General features: G+C 35.0%; 1 protein-coding gene across 1 annotated transcript in view; it reads left to right on the forward strand.

The window, feature by feature from the left end:
- Smp_155780 (gtpase activating protein-related) overlaps window positions 1-24883 on the forward strand; it is a gene marked incomplete at its 3' end in the record, with an annotated part of 52380 nt that overhangs the window by 16046 nt on the left and 11451 nt on the right. Inside the window, exons 11-15 of the mRNA XM_018797027.1 lie at window positions 11238-11697; window positions 15834-16478; window positions 19962-20080; window positions 21678-21804; window positions 23288-23640. Coding sequence (XP_018652110.1) covers window positions 11238-11697; window positions 15834-16478; window positions 19962-20080; window positions 21678-21804; window positions 23288-23640 — 1704 coding nt within the window. The remainder of the gene's footprint in view (window positions 1-11237; window positions 11698-15833; window positions 16479-19961; window positions 20081-21677; window positions 21805-23287; window positions 23641-24883) is intronic.

The raw sequence follows: 24883 nt of genomic DNA on the forward strand, positions 1-24883 counted from the left end.
GGTATGGGCAACCGGGAAGTGATAACTGCCCTCATACCTCTAACAGCACTCAAGACCACTGTATTCATAATCAATCTCCTTCTTCAATTCCTACTATTCCTTCTACCTTGACTTTCAACACTAAACTTCCTCTTTCGGTTTCCTCCTCAAATGTCACCATGGCCAACAATTCTAGTGCGCGAAACGCTGTCCTAGGTCTACTAAAACCTCGCTCCAAACTACACATTGGAGCCTTCAACGTACGTACCCTAAGTCAAATCGGTCAACAGGCTTCCTTAGCTAAAACCCTAGAATCTCGTCCCATTGATGTATGCTGTGTCTCCGAAACATGCATACAGGATCCTAGTGTGGTCATTCACTTGACCTCACCTCGCCAAAATGGAGAGCCAACGAAATACACCCTCCGTGTATCTGGCGACCCGTTGGCTAGTTTTCGCGGACTTGCAGGTGTAGGCATAGCACTAAGTACAAGGGCAGAACAGGCACTACTAGAATGGATCCCCGTTAACAGTCGCCTGTGTGCTGTCCGGCTAAATGGCTCCGTAAGAACTCGGAAGGATAGGGACACACGTCGTTGCCTTTTCGTCGTTTCTGCCTACGCTCCCACTGACTGCAACCCTGATGAAGTGAAAGATGACTTTTACAGAAAGCTCTCTGAGCTTCTTCAGAAAGCTAAGTGCTCAGACATAGTAGTCGTAGCGGATGACTTTAATGCCCAGGTAGGCAGCCTAAATCAAACAGAAAGACATTTAGGTGGGTGTTTTAGTATTCCGGCTCAACGAACCGATAATGGTGATCGTCTGTTGCAACTATGCTCAGACAATCGTTTATTTTTAGTAAGCACTAATTTTAAGCATAAGGAGAGACATCGTCTAACATGGCGACCACCTTCACCAAACCAACAATGGACTCAAATAGACCATATTGTCATCAGTCATCGTTGGAGAGGGTCAATAGAAGATTGTCGCTCGTATGGGAATACTTGTTTAGACTCTGATCACGCTTTAATACGAGCGCGCATTTGCCTGCGCCTCAATGGACGCAGGAAAAGTACACTAAGAAGACCCATTAGGATTGAACTGGAGGACGAGAAAGCCAAATGCGAATTCCAGAAACAACTGAGTTCACATCTAGGCAGTTCTGTAAACGAGACTGACCCAGATGCTGCTTGGAAAGACACACGAACAGCTGTGGAAACAGCAGTAACATCTATTAGTTATTTAAACCATAGGGCTCCAAAAAACCAGTGGATTTCTTCTAAGTCTATTTCACTGATGGATTCGCGTAAAGTCATCCCATCAGGCTCTGAACACGACGAAGAGTGTAAACAAATTAGATCTAGGTTAACTAAAAGTCTAAGGAACGATCGTGAGCAGTGGTGGGCAACGAAAGCAAAAGAGATGGAAAAGGCAGCGGCTGTAGGCAACACCAGGCAACTCTTCAGACTAATAAAAGAAACCAGGATTAAGAAGTCAAGTGTAAGTGAGACAATCTCGGAAAAATATGGAACCCTTATCTGCTCTCAACTCAAACGTTTAGAACGATAGGCGGAACACTTTAAGGAGCAGTTTAGCTGGCCTTTAGCTACTGCACAACTACCCACTATTCCCAGAAAACCTGAATGGAACATTGAAGTAGGCCCCGCGACCCTACTTGAAGTTCAAAAGGCTATAACTAATCTGAAACGAGGAAGAGCAGCTGGTCCAGATGGATTGGCTCCAGAGGTCTTTAAATATGGTGGTCCAATTTTAGCGATTAGGTTGACTAATATTCTGGCTAAAATCTGGGAGACGGACGTAATCCCATCTGACTGGTCACAATCTCTGATTGTCCCAGTATATAAGAAGGGGCCAAAATCATCCTGTGATAACCATAGAGGGATTAGTCTGACTAACATAGCATCTAAAATACTAGCCTCAATAATTATCGGGCGCCTAACTAAGACTCGTGAACTGCGAACACGAGAAAATCAGTCTGGCTTCAGACCTGGTCGTGGCTGTATCGACCACATATTCACCATTCGTCAAGTTTTAGAGCACAGACATGCTTATCGGCGTCCGACAATGATAGTTTTTCTTGACTTGAAAGCAGCATTTGACTCTGTAGACCGAGAGGTTCTGTGGCAGTGTCTGTCATTAAAAGGTGTACCTGAGAAGTACATAAACCTTGTGAAGGCTCTTTACTCGAACACTACCAGTCGAGTAAGAGCTTATGGCGAACTGTCATATGATTTTACAACCTCAAGTGGTGTCCGTCAAGGCTGTCCACTATCCTCATTTTTGTTTAACTTCATTATAGACCTGTTGCTGGAAATAACACTCTCGTCGACTGAATTTTCAGGAATTGATCTTCTACCAGGAGGTTCACTTATCGACTTAGAATACGCAGATGACATAGTCTTTTTTGGTGAAGACGCTGGCAAAATGCAGAGTCTTCTGTTAGAACTGAGTAATAATGCCAGGATGTTTGGGATGCGTTTCTCCCCATCCAAATGTAAATTGTTACTCCAAGACTGGCCTGCGTCAACACCTGAACTAAGGATAGGGAGTGAAGTAGTCGAACGCGTGGACAACTTCACTTATCTTGGAAGTCTGATCAGCCCTAATGGGTTGGTGTCTGACGAAATCTCAGCACGGATTCAAAAAGCTCGTTTGGCATTTGCCAACCTACGTCACCTATGGCGAAGACGAGATATCCGTCTATCAATTAAGGGACGAGTATACTACGCAGCAGTTCGCTCTGTTCTACTTCACGGCTGCGAAACATGGCCATTAAGAGTAGAAGATACTCGCAAGTTGCTAGTATTTGACCACAGATGTCTTAGAAATATTGCTCGCATCTTCTGGGATCACCGGGTAAGTAATAGTGAGGTTCGACGCAGGGTATTAGGGAATGATGGTAAATCAGTTGATGAGGCTATGAATCTTCATCGACTGAGATGGTTAGGCCACGTGTTACGTATGCCTGACCACCGATTACCACGACGCGCAATGTTGACTAGTGTAGGGGATGGTTGGAAGAGAGTTAGGGGCGGCCAAACCAAAACATGGCATCAGTGCTTGAAGCCACTAACTTCTAGTCTGAGCCATGTTGGCAGATACAGACTACTTGGTTGGGGTCCGCGTGACTATCGTAACCAATGGTTGGAGACTCTGTGTGACATGGCTCAGAATCGATCACAATGGCGTAGGTGTATACACTCTTTATCTTGCCTTAAACCTTGAGATTAAAATTGCTTCATAACTTTTTTCCTCCCTATATTATATCTTTATATACAATCTTTCTTTATATACTACCACCACTAAATTAATTACTTCTATGAATCCGGTGTTCATCTTGTTGTGCTAACGAGGTATGGCAACTTGGACCGATGCATATATGTGCCTGGTCCTACGTTGTAGCTGACTGACTGACTGATTAGAAGATATAGGTTTCGTAGGTCTTCATAGACTCATGAAATTAGGGCCTGGCTATCTGGCTTACTGTTTTTGTGAATAATAATTGTTTACTTATGTAAGACTTTGTTGGCGTTGCATATTACCATGTTAGAGTACTATACCACTGAATTATTTATTCTGTGACCTAATCGGTGTATTCAAATATTGTATGTTCGTACAACTTATCTTTGTTGTTTACTGTTTTATGTGTTTTAATCAGTTAAGTCCTCACCGCTTTTTATTGGTGTTTACAATATCAGTTATCTCATTATTTTGTGATTGTGTATAGTCTAGATGGTGAAATAAGCGATCAGATAATCTGCAACTTTAATCGTGTTTCTGTATGAAATAATATAATCATATGACTATATACAAGTTTACTTACTGTTTGTAAGTAAGGTTTTTACATTCAGATCCTAATTTTAATTATTGAATAAGATTAGTTGGTACTACCTGATCGCGTTAAATCAAGGTAGATGGGGCAAGGTTCGAAGCAAATAGGTAAAAGTTGAATGATTATAGTCCACTAATCTGCTGCTCATAAACATACATTGAAAACAATGATGCTACCCCATTGTGTATGAATCTTATAACGTTGATTTATTTAGGTGATCACAATTCACACAGAACCGATTCTGTAGTCTACGTCACAATGTGAATTATTCAGATTTCTCGATGCAATACAGGATTATAGTGACCCGAAAAACTCCATTATTTCAAACATTTGCACTAATTAGTAACTTTGCAGTCCCCAATGTCACATTGTTCAGTCCTTAGGCGTGATTGATCGAATTCAGTCGATCAAGCTACATTATATTGGTCAGTAGACTGACTGTATGATTTAAAATCACTTCCCTTTTGTTGTTGGGAAGGATAATCGGAAATCATAGATTTTGTACTATTCAAGTGTCTAGCTAAACTAATTTACGTAATTTTTACAAAAATGGATTTCTGGAAGCTCTTTGTATGTTGTCAGTTTACTTGTATTTAATTTCAAGAGAAGTTATTTTGTAAAAGCATGGGTATAAATCTCAACATGTAATTCAGCTCGCTTTTAAATTCTAAAGTTAATTATGTGTATGTATAACATTTTAGAGAGAAAAGAACCTAAGATAAGATCGATACGATTTTATGCATAAGAGTTAGATATTACGATCAGTTTGCATGGGTGAAATTTCTATTTCTATTACTTCTATAGAAATTCAGGTTAATTCGATCAATTTAGTGGATTTGTTTGTTATTTCTCTTTTAACATAAATTATATTTGTTGATACTGTTTCATTAGGATAGCTAGTTTCAACAGCTGTTCGATGAAGTAAATTTTGAGGTTTTATTTATTATTCATAATTTAATTGTATTTCGGCAGTTTATATGCGTTGTATTTTAAAGGCAGAGTACTACTGCTTTTATGTAGTTGAAAGTTGATTGCATTTTCAATGAACAGTATTAATCGATCAGAAATGGGTCATTACTGTGATGAAATAGTATTTTAATATGAGCCTATAAGTTGGCATGAAAACTCGTTACTGACTAATATACTATTTCGCGTTATGATTGAGGTGTTAACCGTTTGAACCCTCAAGTTGGTGCTAAGAGAAATTTAATACAAAAGCCAACTGCAAAGTGGAAGATGATTAAGGTAACTAAGAGAAACATTGAAAAATAGAATTTTTGGTGTGACTATAATTTTATGGATGAACCAATTGACTACCTTCAACCACCATAAACCAGTTAGATTTAATACTGTGCCTCTCTGAATTTTGCAAAAATTCACTCATCTATATGACTATAGAGCATTCTTTCATCATAGCTGATGTTAGTTCATAATGAAAATACTAGCCCTAATTCCTTACCCTAGCCTCTAACCTTATCTCCTAATTCTAATTCTCAAAACACCAATTACTAACTCGATTTTGCACGTAACAAGTGGTTGGGATTTCAGAGGGTCACCTTATGGTCACTCAAGTGTTGTCCATATGTAGGTCCCACCAGTTTCGTTGCTACACGCGACCCTAAAGTACTTTTCCTAAATTACCAGCATTTGGTGGTCTCCTCAACCTTGCTTAGGCAATCAGTTCTACAAGTTTCATCATAGGAAAACATAGCTTGTTACTAATGTACAACGTATAGACTGGATATCCTGAGGAACTGACCTCTGTTTAACTTGAGGAGTTTGTGTTCCAAGTGATTGACTTTTCATTTCATGTAGATTTTTACACAAAGAGTATCTAAGGGTTCCATGGGTATCTAGATTCATAAAATATAACAGGTTTACTTCCCGTAAGCTGTTATTTGATGATCAAACTCCTTTTCTGTTTTTGGTCTGTTAGCACTTGATTGTTAATGTCCTTGATTACGACAGTTAGTTGGGATTTTCAAGTATTTTTTCAAGTTACAAATACTGTTTTGTGACGAGTATTACAATGTATAAATTAAATCCGAACAATTCTGTTAGTTTCTTTTGAACTCTATGTTTTGGTGTTCTTATTGGTTTTGACCTACATAATTTTAGACTAGTCTTCACCCAATATGTGTAGCTAAAAGTCTAACACTAACGATTATCGTGTTGTAATTTCTTAACTTCCAAGTTTAATAATAAATAGGCATCATAGTTACTGACTTCATTTTCATAAGCTCGTAGAGGATTAATTCCTCTATATCTGACTCCAATAAATAAATAATATCCCGCTAACTGAATATTTACTGCAGGCTAAATCTCCTAGTAGAATTACGGGTTTACTCGAGATTATTCAAAAGCCTGAACACCAGTTATAGAGATAGTTTACTATTGAAGCTCAGTAAAAATCCGCAAGCGTACAGATAGCAAGCACACCGGGAAAACAAGTGTGTGTGTGTGAGTGTTAAGAATCCATATATATTTTTGAGTGTTAATGGATTGTGGATAAATTATTGATTGTCTTTGTTTACAACCAATGAGAGAACAGATTAAGGATTGATGTGCAGACATGCGCTCAATCAGACTCACACATAAATTTACAGTGGGTTAAATGTTAGGATTACAGAGAGCCCACAAATAGTACAATAGTTGAATGGGCTTGCTACAAGCTAAACTTTTAGCTTGGAAATTGTACATAGTTGTTCAACCCAGCGTAAATGTAGCTTGACACTAGCATATTAAATTCTAGGTACTTAAAACCATCCAAGTAATCGTTCTGCTATTATAAACATCCATTAAAAATGTTTAATTGCAGATAGAATATTTAAAATCTCGTCTCATTGTAGCGACTTTCAACATCAAGTTGAGTTTAAAAAAGAAAGTAATTGACAAAAATGTACTATTTTAAACAACTTTTAGAAACAAACTGATAATAAGAATTCACGTGAGGTAAAAATAGATTGTAATTTACTACAGAAGTGCAAAACCTATTTTCAAAGTGTATTATTACCAATATTTTATTGTTCGTTTGTTGAGTCCAAGACCGATATATCTAAATGATTTCTGTATTAGGATAGTACAAGTGTAAACACGCTTGTTTTTCTTCAAATGAAGTGTCATAGATACTCATTTTTTGAGTTTTTTTTCATCAAATTATTTTAATTCTATAAATCTTATTTTTACTTAAAGTTTCTCATTTCGGTGTTTAACCTTTCACTAATATGAAAACATGTGCATGTGGTACTATTCGAGTAAATATGTCCTAACTATTCAAGCTGTTAGAATTTTCATCAAAATTGCATTCATTATCAAATCTTCACAGCTGAATGGAAGCTTTCAAAAATAGACAAGTATACGATACATGCCAATATTTCACATTTAGTTTCAGTATTTCTCCAGACATACCTTTTTATCACCTCTCGGATCATATTTCCAATATTTGTTCCTTCCTACTAGCAGTGCTACTACAGCTTTTCTTAATTCCTTTTGACTCATTATGTTTATTTCAACCCTTTCTGCTGCCCATGCAATATAACAGCTTGTACTAAGGCATACTCGTGCTTGGCTCTACGTTGATTATGATCTAATAACTTCAGAAATACCTCTTGTTTTCTGTTTAAATGACATTGCTTATCATATAACTGGATTCTAGTGGCATTCGTCCATAGTACTGTATTTTGTTTAGTGTTCTTTTCTGGAAATCGTCGGAGTTAATGAGTCATTGACGCACTACCCAGTTAAGGTTATTCCTAATGGTTCGAATGTAATGTCGTAACAATTTATTTCACATTCTAAGTTGTTCGTATAAGAAAGTTTACTAGGTGAGAAAATATATAATGTTGTTGTCCGACTTTCTTTGGGCTTATGTGTTTGTAGTGGTGGTTTCTTAAATAGAATTTGCTGGGACGAATCAACTAACGATAAATATATGCGTCTATTTAATGAGTTGGTCTGTATTGCCCAAGCATTTTTCGAACAGATTTTTTGTGATTCTTTTATATGAATGATTGTTGTAAGCCATCTTTAGATGGATGAATAGTTTCTTTGCTTTTTACCGTTCATAAATGTATGAATATTGTTACTTAACTGTATGCCTAAAGTGTCTTGGTCATGTGCTTGCTGAGGTTTTTGGATTGATTTACTGTTACGTCCTCTACTTGATTACGGTAGAATACGATATGCGACTAACGGTACTCGAGCGTTTAAAACCCCAAATTCGCAAATCAGAAGACAGAAAAAGCAGGGGAACTGATTATTGGGTAAGAATCAAAAAAGTACATAAAAATATAGGTATTTATGATTATTGGCGTTGAATACAACATCATTGTAATTCAACCGATCCGCAAGAAGGCATGTTATGTACCGTCCAATCCTAGCATGCCATATCAGCATTCTAGAGAGCTCTGTCACGTTCTGATTGGTTAGAATCTCTTTGGCTCATTTAGAGCCTCTGGAGGCTGTGACTCACGTAATTAATGGTACTTTTAACAGCTGATCCGGCATCTTGGCATTGTAATTAAGGACTTAGAAGGATGAGAATTTGCATTGGGACTTGACTAATCCATGTGAACTTATCGTTAGTTCTGCTAGTAAAACCACAAGGCTCTTCCTGAGGTCTAAGTGTTTCTATCCCAAGTCGGTTACTCTAGGGATGATTACTCATTTTAGTGGTCATAGTAAAGTTACGTGATTCACAAAGAAAAATATTCATACACGCCAAGTTGAAGTAGGATTTCCCTATTATGTTTTGTCTTGCAACCATATTTTTTAAAATAACTAACGTCAGCGGAAGTTATTTTTTACTAAAGATGAGATTTCTTGTTGTTTGGTAGTCTTAGTGTACGCAGGTCCTAATTTCCCTTTTTGTGTCCATTTTACCAATATTTTTTGTACCAGTTTCTCATGAACCTCTCCTTTTATGTTGCTTTCTATCATTATGCAGCAGTAATAAGTTTTTCTCTTCATGTTCTTCGTCTTATTTGAGCTACATTCAACTTCTACGCTTATGCAGCAGGCGATAGTTTTTTGATTGAACTGCATATACTGTAAGGTCTATAATTATGATCAGTCTAATCAAGTTGTTAGCATTAAGGTATGTAATTTCAAGAATAATAGACTAGGCTGGAGTAGTATCGTTTATTTACGCACCTATCGTGTTAGTTTATCTGCATTACTACATATTTTACATTTCTAGAAAGATGAGACTTCAATTTATTGATGAAATGAAAAGTAGTTTGTAGTGTTAAGACTTATCTCAAGCCAACATGGGTTATTTTAGCTTCCGAACTGACCAGTGTATTTGTAGCAAGCCCATTCAACTACTGTATTTTTTGTGTGCTCTCTGTAATCCTAACATTTAACCCACTGTAAATTTATGTGTGAGTCTGATTGAGCGCATGTCTGCACATCAATCCTTAATCTGTTCTCTCATTGGTTGTAAACAAAAACAATCAATAATTTATCCACAATCCATTAACACTCAAAAATATATATGGATTCTTAACACTCACACACACACACTCACTTGTTTTCCCGGTGTGCTTGCTATCTGTACGCTTGCGGATTTTTACTGAGCTTCAATAGTAAACTTCTCTATAACTGGTGTTCAGGCTTTTGAATAATCTCGAGTAAACCCGTAATTCTACTAGGAGATTTAGCCTGCAGTAAATATTCAGTTAGCGGGATATTATTTATTTATTGGAGTCAGATATAGAGGAATTAATCCTCTACATATTCATTCTTCTTGAGTCGTATTTTGACCATGTTAGTTATTAGCTGCTTTATATGAGTGTGTGTGTGTGTGTATCACTTACCTTACCCCATTGATCACATGTCTGCAGCCCATTTTTTGTCTGGTTGCAAATAATAAGCCACGTTTTACTAAAATGGGTTGGCTCACTTGGCTCCTCCGCTTCGCTTTGATTATCTACTTTTCATTCTGAATGTCCCTTTGGATTGTAGTGCCGTGCTTCGCTTATTGTTCACCTCGATAACCGTTATATTGCAAATCTTCACAGTGCGTGAAATCAGAAGGCAAAGAGAAGCGGCAACTACAGTTTATTGTCAAACAAAACAGGCCAGAAAGCTACAAGCGCATTAGCAAATATCAGAGAGCGAGTGCAAGCAATTACATAGTCAATTTATAGTCAAATTGTATAGGGGCACAGCAAGACAAACCAAAAGCTAATAGTGGGATTTGAGTGCATCATATGTGGGGAGGAGGATGAGTCATCGAATGATACTTAAGCAATCAACATTTTGGCTAGAGTGTCATGTGCTCTAGTGGTCATAACAAAGAAATATGCAAATTGTTACTATCCAAATGATAATGTCTGTTAAGTTAATAAAGGGACTTAACCAAAATTAACCATAATCGAAATTAATTGTTGGATAGTTGCTATAGCATAAACGAATGCTTGAATTAATTCATCCAACCCAACCTGTAGTTGACTTCACATTACCGCCATCTCACAAACGGGCTTAGCCTAGGTAATATATGGAGTTAAGTGTGCTCACAGAATATTCATTAGTCCATACGAATTGAAGTCAGATTGGTGGGCCACTAAAAGGTAATACTTCTTTTTTCTTTGCTTTCGACATTTTGTTTTACCAAAATACATTTTTCTACTTTCTCTACTATTATGGCTTATACTGTTCATGTTATATTATATTTTTGTCATTGTACCTTCCTGAAGAAGTCGTTATCCATGGTTTTGAATTTCTCGATCTAATTATACAATAGTATTATTAGAGAATGCACTCTAATATCTTAGTTTATGTTGTTCATGTACTGAACATCGGTTGTTTTTAAACCGTTTCCTCAAGTAAACAGGGTGTCGTATCTTGTCTACACTATGGAAAAATGTTTATTTCAGTGAAAATTGATTTGGTCATCTCTTCTCGAATTCAAATGTAGTAGGCATACTATCATGCACCATTATAAACTATCTTCCAAATAACACTTTACATTAAATTCATGTTATTATCATCTTAATGATAGCCTAGACATTTAGAAGGTTTTTTTCCTTTTATTATTTCACGATTAGAACTTATGAGAATTTGCCTCAGGAACTTAGCTTTTAAGTAAATATGTTGAAGTTTATGCTGTCACAATATAGAGTGCCTTGTTGCAGAATACATTTATAAGCAAAGTATTTCCAACTTGATATTTTTACACTTAGCTAAAGCACGTCTAAAATATTCTTGTCTATTGCATGCGTGTCGTTTGTTTTGTTTTGGGTGTCTGTTTGATATAAGAATTCATCTTCTATCATAGGAATATTGTAATGTGCATACTATTTTTGCAACAGCACTACTAGCATTTATATTGCGTAGAAAAAAATTTTCAGAGTAATATATTTACTCAGTAAATTTATTATTTCATTTGATTCGTATACATTTAGATTGTGGATGCTACTTTCTCTCATGATTCTCGGTGGGTAGCTGTTAGCAGCAATCATGGAACTACACATGTTTTCCCTGTTACTGCTTATGGAGGTCCGATCACTGTTCGTACGCATACTCGACCTCACGTTGTGAATCGTACTTCAAGATATCATCGATCATCCGGTTTAGAAGAGTATCATCTAACCAGACCACAACCTGAGAGAGGTGCAACTGAGTCAACTGGACTTAGCAGTAATTCGTCTAGCAACTCTATTCCGTGCCAAATTCCCCAGTCTAGTTCTATGAAGCATCTTTATACCATCCGTAGTCAATCGTCTGGTTTCGCATCTGGTGTGTCTAGAGCGACGTCGAATTTTTGTCAAACTGCACCGATTGCAGGTTTTGCACCTCAGTGCCCTCATCTAGGATTTACAGCTTTCATGACTCCGCTCAAAGAAACCCCTGACTGTTGTATTAGTAAGCTCTATGTAACCATTTTTATAAACAAACTTTCACTGTATTTTTCTATAGATGGTTTTATGCGAAATTTCAAAGTTTAAAGTATATAACTATCTGTCCACTTTTATCTCTTCGGCCTCTCCAGTATACTGATTTAACCTCCATTTCTTATGAGGTTGAGTATATGATGTCTTGAGCCTCATTAATTTGTTAAACTTCGCGTCATATTTCCCTACATAAGCAGCTTTTCGATTTTTGGATTAATAACTAATTTATTTGTATAGTTGCTCTTAAGATGGATAAAATCAAACCGAAAAAAGGAGTCATGCATATTTGAATAGTTAACCATAGGGTCTTAAAAACGTTCAAATACTTTATTGGAACCTTGAAATAATTCGTATTTTTGGAATTATTTACTCATCTCTTATCATTGTTATTCAGAGTTCGGTAAAATATACAGTCCCGTTAGTGAATGAATTGTCTAATATTTCACAGATAATTAAGATCACCTAATTGAGACTAGTTGGATGACGTTACAAATGTGATCGATTGAATTCTGTAAGCTCTGGAAGTCTGGAAGCTTTTTAATACTAATTGCTATTCAGTGACAGATTAGTGTTTTTAATCCGGTTCTACAAGGGATCATTCACGACCAGAGTATTTCAACAGTAGAATCTTTTGATGGTGTTATCAGATTCTTTTTTAGGATCAACTTTGTCACTTTTAGGGAAGCCATCATGAAGGTTATCTAGTGAAGTATACATAAAAATAGGTTATATAACTAGATCCTGCAATCACTCTATTACTTCTTCATCTTTTTAAAAATGACCAAAGACGTCTATCCACACGATATTACTTACTTACGCCTGTTACCTCTCACGGAGGAGCATAGGTCACTCACCAACATTCCCCATCGAACTCTCTTCTGGGCAATCCTGGTTTTTAGAAGGGGCATCAACCTCGTGACTTCTGAAGAATCTCGGCTTTCGTCATGAGGCGTTATAATTCGTCCTTCAACTCGAAGGGCAGGGTTTAAATGGTTGAAATTGATTATTCTGGTTAGCGTTTTTTAGCAAGGTTATTTCTTACGGGATATGGTTGCCGACCTCATGCCCAACCCTCCTTCTTTACCCGGGCTTGAGACCGACAGTAACCCTGGAAGAGCTACAGGTAGAGTTTCTTATGATATTGAAATAGTGATATTCTTCAGTAGCGTGGTTCTTTTCATTCAGTAGGACTAAAACATATCAAAGTTACTATTTCAACTGTTTAGCAATGATAAGTCACTTCCAGAACATACACAGTATTAAGATTTAGTTAAAGCTAGTAAATCAATGCCGTGTTGATATGTATCCACTTCAGTTGTCACAATCTAGGTTTATTACAAGAGGTATTTTTGTATAAACTGAAATCTACAGTTTTTTCAATATTCAAACCGACGATTTTGGGCACTTGGTTTGGTGAGCAAACTAGTAATTACTCACTTGCTTATCAACAACGTCCTCATTAACTATGGATCTAGTTTTCTCTTGTTTCCATCAACAAGAAAAATAGAAATAAAATAGCTCAACCTTCATGAATCCTTCTTTCATTACAAAAGTAACAGCTTGACATCATAAAAGAGCAGTTATGTACAAGCACAATTTATGGGACTTGTGACTTGACATATCAGTTACAGCTTATGAGGAAGTGTATTAAACGATCCCTTATCTGTTTTCCAGAATAATGACTACCTTCACAACGTCATGAACAGATATCTGTCAAATCTATCTACCATCACAAAATAATTCTAAGAACTCAAAATGTGAATCACTATTGTATCATATGCAGAAACATTCTGAAATTAGCAGTAGCATTTCGAAACTTTTTAGATTTACTATTGTTCATAGATCAGTATAATTGCTTCACCTTATATCGTGCAAATCGAAGCAATAAATGACCGAAAGAAGGCAAGTTGAAAATTACATCAACTTTGAGATATACTTCATTGGAATAAGTACACGTTAAACATTTACATCCACATCCATAAAGGTGGGTTGACAACCAAAGGAAACAACTTCTGTTTGATAAATATTCAGTTCGCGTATTAGGGTGAATTCCTAGAATTCTTTGTTCCAACTTAATCTGCTATCAGTATATGTATTGACATAGATTCAACGTATCAGTGTTTAAGACAGAAGTCCTATATATCCGCGGAAAGTTGGTACTTACCAAGTGAAACTTAATCGCACAGCGTAATGACGATAGCGGAGGCGATGAGTAAGAATTTGTTCTACGCCAAAAATAAATCAAAACCAAATCTTAATACAACAGTCTTTTCAAGTTCTATTTACAGCAATGGTCAGAGTAGCACTGGACACTAATTAATCAGTAACTAAACTTATAAGCACAATTTACTATATCGTAAGTTTGAACTATTATTACCAATACATGTAACTATCTTGCTGGGTTATGTAATTGACTCTTAAATTATGACTGAATGACATAGGAAAATAGATGAAGTTAGTTGCGTATGTCAGTCGTACTCTAATCAATTGTGATTTACCCTATCATGTCAGGATCAGTTGTTTATGTGATTAGAAACGAGGGTCCACATAAAGATAGCAAGGTTTATAAAGCGAATCAACTACAAAGAAATGTATCAGGGACTGAACAGCTAGTCAGTGACACTTACATGCAATGCCTTAATAATTTCTAAAGAAACTTCACTTACATCCATTGCTTTATGCAGAATATCATATGTATGTAAAGAGTACATTCCTTACCATATTTTTCTGTTCTCAAACAATCATATATGCATGATGTTTGTATGACTACATGGTGTTTTATAACTACATAACTGAAGGGATGATTGAAAAGTAATTTCATTGGACCATCTGCTTTCATTCGATACAAATAACTTAGTGTGCGATCATGAAATATGACAGTATGTGGTTGTGGAGATAGATGAATTTCGTTGAAATCTGAATTGATGTAAGACTACCATCAAGAACCTGGAAGCACTGGACGACGGGTTTTTTTTAATGTGGGACTTTTTAGCAGTGGGGGATCCAAGACTTCACATAAGTGAGTGGAGCCAAAAACCTGCGGTCTTGCGCGCGAACTCGAAAAACCGTGACTAATGGAGCTACACTGTGTCGAGTATGAGGCAGTTGCTCACTGAAGACAATGGAAGATAGTCGTGGCATGTAGTGGATTGATTGAAATAAGGCATTAACAATGTCGGGTACCGGCTCAGTGCTCAGAGGTTGAGTGTTCGCGTGTGAGATCGAAGGTCTTCACCTCGATTTCCGTGTGTGGGGTCATGGACACACTTCTGAGTAGTCACATACTAGAAAAAAATGACTTCCCAATGCTTCCAGGATTTCAATGGTAATTTAACTTAGGTAGGTTCATGTTTTCAATGAATTATAATATATGATTTAGAATTCCATTGAATTAACTTCTTTCACAATCATTACCTAATTTACTAAGTTGTGTTTGGTCAACGGGTAGCTTTAAGTAAATTTGATTATTCTTAACCTTTATGATGTTTGGGATACGTGAGTACTGCAGAATTATTTGTTTCAAAGTTATATCGATGTTATACTGTATTTAAGGGAAGGATTATTTTTCGTGTCGAATCATATGGTTTTTAAAACTGTTGTTAGTAATAAGTTTATGACGTTACTCCGCCAATAACTGTATTAAGCTCTATCACGGTTTGTACTTCTTCATTGACACAGGTTGGTTAAGGGTCATAATTAATTTATTCTTTTTCATTGAAACTTTTGGTCTCTAGTGATTTCGTGTTTTCGAAATTTGAAAAGATCAACAAAATCAAATTATATATATATATATATGGGATTGGTGATAAGACCTACTTCCTCCTTACATTTTATATGATAATATTCTATGGTACTGGAAGGAAGGAACTTTATTTGCTCCTCTACTGAAATAATTTAGTCCACTTGCATCATTTATTGCTTCTTAAATTTTTATGGAGTTAAACCTTTTACTAATTATGTTTTCGTTGATAGTAGATGCATGTTGTCTGATGTGATTTGTTCTAGACTATATTTTATGGATAGCCAATGATTACTTCTCTTTAAAACTATTCTCCATACTATGTATCTCCTAAATGTACCGAAATTTAGTTTCTTTTCCTTGTTTAGATGAAAGGAGTTCAAATTCCTTGTCGATTCCTGCTGGTGACTCAGCATTGTCTGATGCATCACTATTTTTCACACATTCAAATCCATTTTCAGAATCATCCAGTGGTCATCTTCATGTTTCTGAACAACCTACTATGTTTCTAAATAGTGAAGGATTATGTGCTTGTCCACCGAACGCGTTGTATAACACTATTAATTCTCGGTTGCCTCCCTATCCAGAACCTTGTCGAGTTAAAGCTGAAGCAAGATTGAAACCATCTAGTGGTAATAGTGTAACGTCTATTGCTCGAGGCGCCGCCAGTAGTGCTTTTGAAGCTGTAACACCTATGAAAAATATAAATGCAGTAATAGTTAATCGTCATTTATCATCTGTTAAATCATGTTATTCTGATCCTAATCATGTTCACTGCCCTGAAGTGTGCACATATACACAATTGCCTGTTAGTACAGCATCTCGCCCTTCTCTTCATTCACGCAAGCATAATCGGCGTCACAAAAGTGGGCAATCACTTCAAAATTTGAATCAAGATATATCTATTCCAACAAGTAGTGTTAGAGCTGCACGTTTTGGACCTCCTGTATGTTTCCTTCCTAATCAACTTCGTCTAAATAATGTTTCTTCAGACTATCGTAGTGACCCGTATGGTAAGACACAAGAACTTTTTATACTTGCATGCTCATAGAATTTCTTTGTGTAAATTAGTTATTTGCATTATATTGTGTTCTTTAGTCTGCATATTTTTTTTTCAATTTCCTACTAAGTGAAAGTACATGTTTTGTTAAATGTATTTGGTGGTACCTAGATCAATATAATTGATGTAATGAGTAAAAACATGCTATTTTTAATATCCTATGCACTGGAAATTTTTGAGCAAATGTTCAATACATGGGAAGATCTGAATTAAACATTATTAGTTCCATCTGAATAAACACACTCTAAATCAGAATAAAGGCGATGATTACTTGCTGTATCATCCTTTAGACGTGTTTCGGTACTTAGTAATTATTTAAAAGAATTAAAAGTACTAAAGTAGATACTTCAAGGCTAAAAATTGCCTTTTGGATCACATGTACTGGTCGTAGGTAAATAAGCTGTCAATTACTGGAAAAAGGGAGTCAAGGATTGTAAAACGAAAATATTAATTACTGGTTGTTGATCTAACTAGTTAAACACTACTACATAATTATTGACATTATGAAGCTGTGACTTTTTGTTACAAATCTTTCGTATATCATCCTCACATCACATTGCTCAACAGTCTACGACTACAGCAATATAGGAAATTAAATCTATGACCTTTTGAGTATGATACCTTTGGTCGGTTCTTAGTTGTTTATATCAGTTTACAGTGTTTTTACATAATCCTAATCCAATGTTATAATTGAGTTCTGTCTCATTAATTAGTTAGTAACTAGAGATCATTGGTTCTCGCTGAATCTTCGGTAAATTTATCTCAGCGACATTCAGTATGGAGGACATAGTTGTTATCTACTCAGATGAAAGTAAAACATCTTTATTACAATATCTTTTCAGATGACTTGTTGAATGTAAAAATAACTGAAATTTTATTTTTTCCTTAGACTATTGTTCAATGTTTGTAAATAGTGTAAATTGGTGGATAGTTGTGTTTAAATGCGTAATAGGCTTATGCAGTACAAGTGTTGGGAGTAATGTGTAAAGATGAAACTTATTTCTAACAAATTAAATTTTGTAGAAATGCTAAATTAGTTTTATTAATGGTAAATTCAGAACCTCGATTGATAACCCATATCCTTATCAATTCTTTGAAGGATTCCTAGTTTTATTACTGAAAAAGTATGTAAGTAGCTAAGTTAAAGTAGAAAAAGTTTTATACCGCTTTGTCCCAGTTGACTACAAGTCCTAATCAAATTATAGCTGTTCAGTAGTAGTGTCGTAAAAAGAATATTGGTATCCCATGTGATTAAATCACTATGTAGATAATTGGCATATAACTCAAAAGCAACTAATTTTATAAATCAGGTTTAAAGTCATATGTTTTTGGTGTCTTCATCCAATTTCATACGTTGCAACTGCATCTCTGAGAGTAGGTTTCCATTACAATACCTCTATAAAGCATCTTAGCCCCCAAATGCCCTGGTACGGCCGAGAGTGGGGAGAGTCCTCTCTCCCTTTCGAAATGCTCTCATATAGCCACGCGTATATAGCCCCTACCAGTGAAGTCCTACTCACTGCCTTCTCGTGGCGGGGGTGTTGTTTACAAAATTGAGAGGATGTCCGGCGCTTTAACTGGGTTGGTGGACACGGCGAGTCCACCGAGGAGAGTTGGAAAACCCTGATTCCAAACCAATGGTGCACATGGGCTCCAGTATCCTGATGGAACAAATGGCGTATGAATCAATCGTTGGTCACCGTCTACCCATGGGACTGCATCTCCTCACGATGCTCCACTGCCTTGTGGATCAGACCTTTAGGTAGAAGGCTCCGGGTGTGGCCCCCTAAGAAAACCACCTGCTTCAGTTCGGGCACTTGGGCATTATCACAGTACTCACACAAATCAAATGAGATTTGTGTGGCGCATATGTATCTGGTGCCCCCTTTGTACCAATATTTATGTGTTCAAATAAATAATAAATAAAAATAAAGCATCTTAAGTGACCTTTCTTGCTTTATCGCCGATTTATTCGCTTCAGCACATACACTTAACAAGCATAGATAATTTGAGGTAACATGAAGAAAGTATTTGTCGAACACTGACTAAGTTAGAAAGCTATGAAGGGATACTTAACTGTCTTTGGTGTTTTTTTGTTGACTTGAGTACGCTGTTATCAGTAAATCAGTTAGTTTAAGTTTTGTACGGTCGATATGTCACATAAATCCGTACGTCCCCAAACCTCTTATTAGAACACTAGGAGGCCAGATGGTTGATCATACGTAGCTTTCATTAATAATATTCTTAATCCATGTCACTTTGTAAGTAAAATACGAGGTCACCATTCGTGAGTTTCAGTAGTTACACCACCGAGTAATAGATTTCTGGTTGAAATTGGCAAACTATAGAAGATGTAGTAGACTTAGGACTATGTGATGATCCCCTAAAATATATTTATATTCAGTCAGTTTGGGTTTTCCCATTGATATTTAGGATTGCAATCGGTCAGTCTCTTATTGGCATATGTGTACTCTGTGTGGATTACATCAGTATTGCCTTAGTTCATAAGCATTATAAATATAGATGGTTGATGGCTATCAGTGAAATCCAGAATATGCGTTTTGTACTATTGATGTTCACACTCCGGCACTAGAGCCCAATGACGTTCGATTCAAATTTAATCGCATTATCCACTTGGCTACTGAGTCCAGATAGCCACTGGTTTGAACAGTGAGGTGAAGTTCTAGTTCATTTATATTGGTTGTTTAGATCTTCCTATTGATGCTTAGGATTACGACTAATCAGTCTATTTTTCAATGTGTACATCTTATGCGAGTTGTTTCGATAGTGCCATTACTTCAAGGGTCTTGGGTTGGAGTCCCAGAGCAAACGTTAACTCTGGGATGCAAGTACATCCGACTGATGAACCCTTACTAGGACGAAGCGTCCTGAATTCCACTGCTCGTCACCACCCATCTCCGCTCACAAACTCCTTAAAATAGTTTATTAGTAATTATTGGTTATAAATATCCAAAGTAATTCATCGAAAAATTATTTCTTACCACATTTATCTGACAATCCTAATAAGTGTTTTGTTATGTCTTCTTTTTGTCATATGATTTTGACAAACCGTATTCTATATTTCTTGTGATGAATTCACTTGCTTTCTCAATTATTTGCTTTACGTTATAGAAGCCTTTACATATTCTAAGTTGGTTTTCGAAAGATTCCTTTTTTGTAAGCACAACATTTATACTAAATACTACACTACGATAGGAAGAAACTTGTTATTTTGTGGCTCTTCCATAAATAACCCCATAAAATCACTATAAATCTGTTAGTTCGTCAAAAATCTCTTCAATACAAAAAAAGCATGTAAAATAATCTTAAAATCACTTTTAAGAGCTCATCAGCTCAATTTCATAGAGCTTTTTTCCCCTAGATATATCTATTACTTAATAAGCACACTATATCCAATAATTTTCTTTCTTTTTAGTCGGAAAATCTCGTGCTGTGGATGCATTATTTATTTTGACAGCCGATCTTCGCTTAATAGAATACGATTTATGTGTTAGTGCAGATGATACAGCTACAGTCGGTGGGAAATTATATCAGGTATAAAAAATCTTGTTTATTCGTTTAACTGTTACGTTCAACTTTTCGTAGATTTGCGTTGAGCCTGAAAATATCTTCTGTTCTTAAGAGTTGTGAGAAGCAATATATGAGATTATCTGGAAGAAAAAAGAACAGGGGAAAAAGTTTGCCAACGGCTCAGTGAACTTATAGAATGTACTTCTATTTAATAACGAGAACCTTTGACAACAATCAGAAATAACATGAGCGTGAGATTAAGGCAATCTGATAGTCGAAAATAGGAGTTGATAGAATATCGTTTCTAACACGTTACCTAACAGCTTATTTATTGGCTAGTTTTAATAAAATATTTAATATTAGTTAATTCTTATCGAAATGTCTTTTTCCTCTATCTGGTTTTATTTTTAATGTAAACTATTCACTCTGAACTGATTATTCACTTCTTAAATATGTTTCGGTATATTTATCTGTGTGTCAATAAACGTTCGGTTTGATGACTGAAGTTGGACAGTAATTTAATAAATAAACCATCTGTTGAAGCTTAATTTACTGCATTCCTTCAACTGACTAAGTCCATTAGAAAAAGTCTTTGTTGCTATATAATTCTTCTATTATCATTACATTTCAATCAGAGTCTTGAATTCTTAAAGAAAGAAATGGTATGATTCTTTTGAATCTTTGTTCCAGTAATTGGGTTAAAAGTTCAAGCATTTTCCCGCCTACTTCTATTTAATCAACTAACTGACTGTATTCATCCCAATTCATAACCATGTATGGGGTCGTTGTATTATATTAATAATCCTGATTTTTTTCTAAATCGTAGACATTAAAATTCACTGTTAAATCAATTAGGCTCATGGTAACATAACAAACGTTTTGTAATAAAACTTTCTTAATACCGGGAATTGAACACTCATATTTATGCTTATATTTATCTTCGGCCGAAAATGGCATTAAATATATGCATATATAATGATGACTTGTTAATTTACTCACTGAACTTATAATGCGTGCACTTATGGGCTTTAATTCTGTCTTAGTCACTAAGATTCGGTCTCCAAACTACGTCATAAAGCAAGTTAGATCTGAAAATATTACTAGTTCTATTCTCATTAGAGATCATTTTTTTGATTTTCCGGCTTCGATTATTTCTTATGTGTTGTGTTGCTATATATTTGTAAATTATGTGAGTGAATTCTATCCCAAACACTATAATGCTTCATAGTGAAAACACGCATTTTTCTTTCATAATAGGCTCAAAAAGAGACCTTTGCAAATATATCAGGAATATCTACGATTTCGAAGTTGGTTTGTGAACTAGTAAAGATTACAAGCAAATAGACTTAATCTATTATCCAAATATAGTTATCTTTTGTTTTTGGTTAAAAAAAACACGTTAATCGAAGTGCACATACTGACCTTATTTGATTCGCAGTTCATTGTCCTTGAGATTCCACTTGTGTTACTACTTTCATCATAACGAAATAAACTCATATTGTTTGCGCACTCATTTAAAATTTACGTAAAACAGCATCCATTTCAAATACTTTTTAATCTATTTTTGTGCATAAGATTATTATCATTTATTATGTCCTGGTATTTTTCCCTTCCTTTTTAGGATGGTTCCATTCGTCTAGATTGTGTACCTGTCGGTGAATGGAACTTACATACAGATGCTGTGTACCTGCCTCCATTTCCTAAGCAGCATCCGCTTATTTTAGCCTCTTCTACACTTCAAGCAAGATGTAAAACGAATAGGCTTAAATCGGACCATGCTTCTAATTTAAAGAGTAATACTGAATTATAAAAAGATTTATTTAGTAAATTAATTGATATTAAATATATGTTATCAAATTTAGCGTACTATATTTCTGTTTATTAAGATTAAATGATTCTTACTGTTAATGGGTTACTGCATCGTATCTTAGATCTGTAAATTAATTATTTGTGTACTTAATTATCACTCGTTAATCTAAAGTATTTGGTAGTTTACTTAATATTTCTAGGTTGTATATGCTGTAAAAGCTATATATTATTAACCTCTGTATGATGTGGATGATCTATAATTTACATATATCTTATATGTGCTTTATGAACTAAGTATTTATCTAACAACAATATTAGATAAATTTCCAAACAAGACTTTTGAAATGACTTTTTAAGGAGTGTGAATATGTTTTGGTCGAGTTCGTAAAGAAGAACAAACCTTAGAGTGTCCAATACCTTTTTAGTTTAATTTTTGCTACATATTCTTCACCTTTGACGATTACAATAATTTACCGTGATTCTCAGAACTAAGTCATCACTGGTTACAGAATAATAAAATGATATTGCTTGCTACTTAATTTACTACCAGCTATCCTAATTATATGTGTTTTGCCGAAAGTCCTTGATGAACTGATTGGTTCAGTAAAAGTGATTTTCAACTGTAACATATGGTTGGGAAGTATCGATTCCTCAAGATTATGAAACATCTTGTTGATGAATGCCGACCAACCAGCGCAGAGATCTAAGTTCATAGATTCTTATCATTTTTCTTCAGCCATCTTATTCTTAGCTATCACCTAATAGGTGTATATATATTTTGTTTCGATAATTCTTTTGAATTGGATGATTACTTTATATACTGAAAGTGTAAAATGAGATATTTTTCATCATATACTTATGTCTATATAGGTCTTGTTTGCTTATATTTCACCGGTTTACCTAATTAACTTAAAACTATCTCATATTTCTGAAAACCACTATACTTATGATCATCCAATGGTTTAGTTTGTTTTATGAAGCTTCTTTAATCATACTCAGTACTTGGATTGGTCAAACAGTTATGTTCATTGGTAAATTTAGAGACTTTTAACTTTTTAAAACCTAAAGCTTTGTTACGGTAGTGTTTGATAAGAGAATTTAGAGGAGATATTATCTTTGCATCTCTCGGGTTTATAATTAGGAACTTAGTGTTACTATGTTTCACGTTTTCATTTCTATTCCTCAGTGGATATCAGTTTTCGATGAATATTGTAAAAAACCCATAAAATATTCTTTTAGTCCAAAAACATGAAATCGAAGTTGATTTAAAATGGAAATTCTCTCTATATTTTGTCATCTAAACCTATATTATACATTAGTTAATTGTAATGTCGTTGAATGTATATGTTTATATGCACATGTATTTACTATTCAGAGATTCAATGCAAAACGTTTGCTCTTTCTAAAATCACATTTCTATAGTGGATGGTCGAAGTGAAATTTCATTAGAATCTGACAACAATCGGTTGTCCACATCTACAAATTACGAAAAAATCATATCAACGTTAAAATCTAGTTTACCTTCATCTAATAGCAGTCAAATGAAATCTGGATTGTTAGAAGTAAATACAAGCATCGAAGATATTAATAATAATGATGATAATAAGGGAAAGAATAATAATGATGAAGATGATAATGCTGTCACTCCTGCTGGATGGACTGCTGAAGATGTTGCTTCTTACTGGTATAGTCAAGTTGAAATAACTACACATTTAGGACCTTTACGTCGTGTTTGGATGGGTCCACAGTTCACTTTTCATACTTATTCAAAACAAGTAAGCAGTTATTTTTTTAAAAAAATTATGCTTTTATATTTAATGTAGAAAATATATTGCATTTCAGTAGATTGGAAATTTTTATCACAACATAAATTCAGTCTTCGTACTAAAAAGCGTGTTATTCAAGCCTTTTTTTAAAACTAAACTGTAATGTTTTAATAGGATAAATACAAAATATGCTTTTCAGATAAACCACATACATTCATGTTGTTAACTATGATAAAGTTCCAGTGAATCAGGAATAACTCAGAATAACCCATTGCAATGAATGAAGACCAACTTTCACATAAAATTTGATTAATGACCGTTTGTGCACTCACAGTGTTATCTTTTCACCGTAAACATGCATACTGTTATGTGAATGTAAACCAGACATTGTCGACTATTTATCAAATAGTTGTATAAGCAACTATAAGTTTTAAACTTATGATTCCGTTCAATATGGTGGCTGTTAGAAGTTGGGTAATTTAATTTTTATGGACAGCTGTCGGTGTCTGCTAAGGGAGAAGGGGAGCATATAAATTTATTGCTTACTCAACTCTCAACACTAGGAAATCTGTTTCTTCTACATTTTCGTCAATGTTTCTTTCTTATTTCAAAATATTAGTTTCTTTTTGTCTGCTAAGTTTCTGTTGTATCTTTTCATACTCCGCTAGCGATGGATCTATAAACATATTTCATTCGTCACAGATGGCCCTTAGGCCACACGAACTCCGTCATTCTTAAACCATTCAAAACACTAGAGACTTAAATGAGTGGTTCGCAGTACATTTATGTATTTATATACCATATGTAATTACATTAATAACACACAAGTTCACAACGTATCACAATTCAAAGATAATCAGAAGTACATAACTTGAATATTTCTGATACAGAACCTGAGTAGTAAATTTATAGTTAATTAACTGTAGTCGATGAAAAGTAAAAAAATGGCTAATTTAATCAACCAAAAGACAAGTTATAATGTAAACTAATTTTAAAAAAAAGATTTCAGAACAATTGTTTTAGTAATTACTTGATCAAAAAATTCGCAAACTAATGGACTAAAAAAATACTCACTTTTCGAATTAGTCTTTTCCTCACAACCTCCCATTAGTTGTAATTATCTGTGTTGTTTTTGAATGTATTAAGTCACTATCGTCTTTCTTTGGGTTTAAAATAGATTTACTTAGTTAATTACTCAGTTTATTTACAGCTAAATATCTCTTTGAGCCTCTTTCATTTCATTGTCTAATAA

Source organism: Schistosoma mansoni, chromosome 4 (genome assembly GCF_000237925.1).
Source record: "Schistosoma mansoni strain Puerto Rico chromosome 4, complete genome".
In the NCBI taxonomy this organism is placed as follows: Eukaryota; Metazoa; Platyhelminthes; class Trematoda; order Strigeidida; family Schistosomatidae; genus Schistosoma; species Schistosoma mansoni.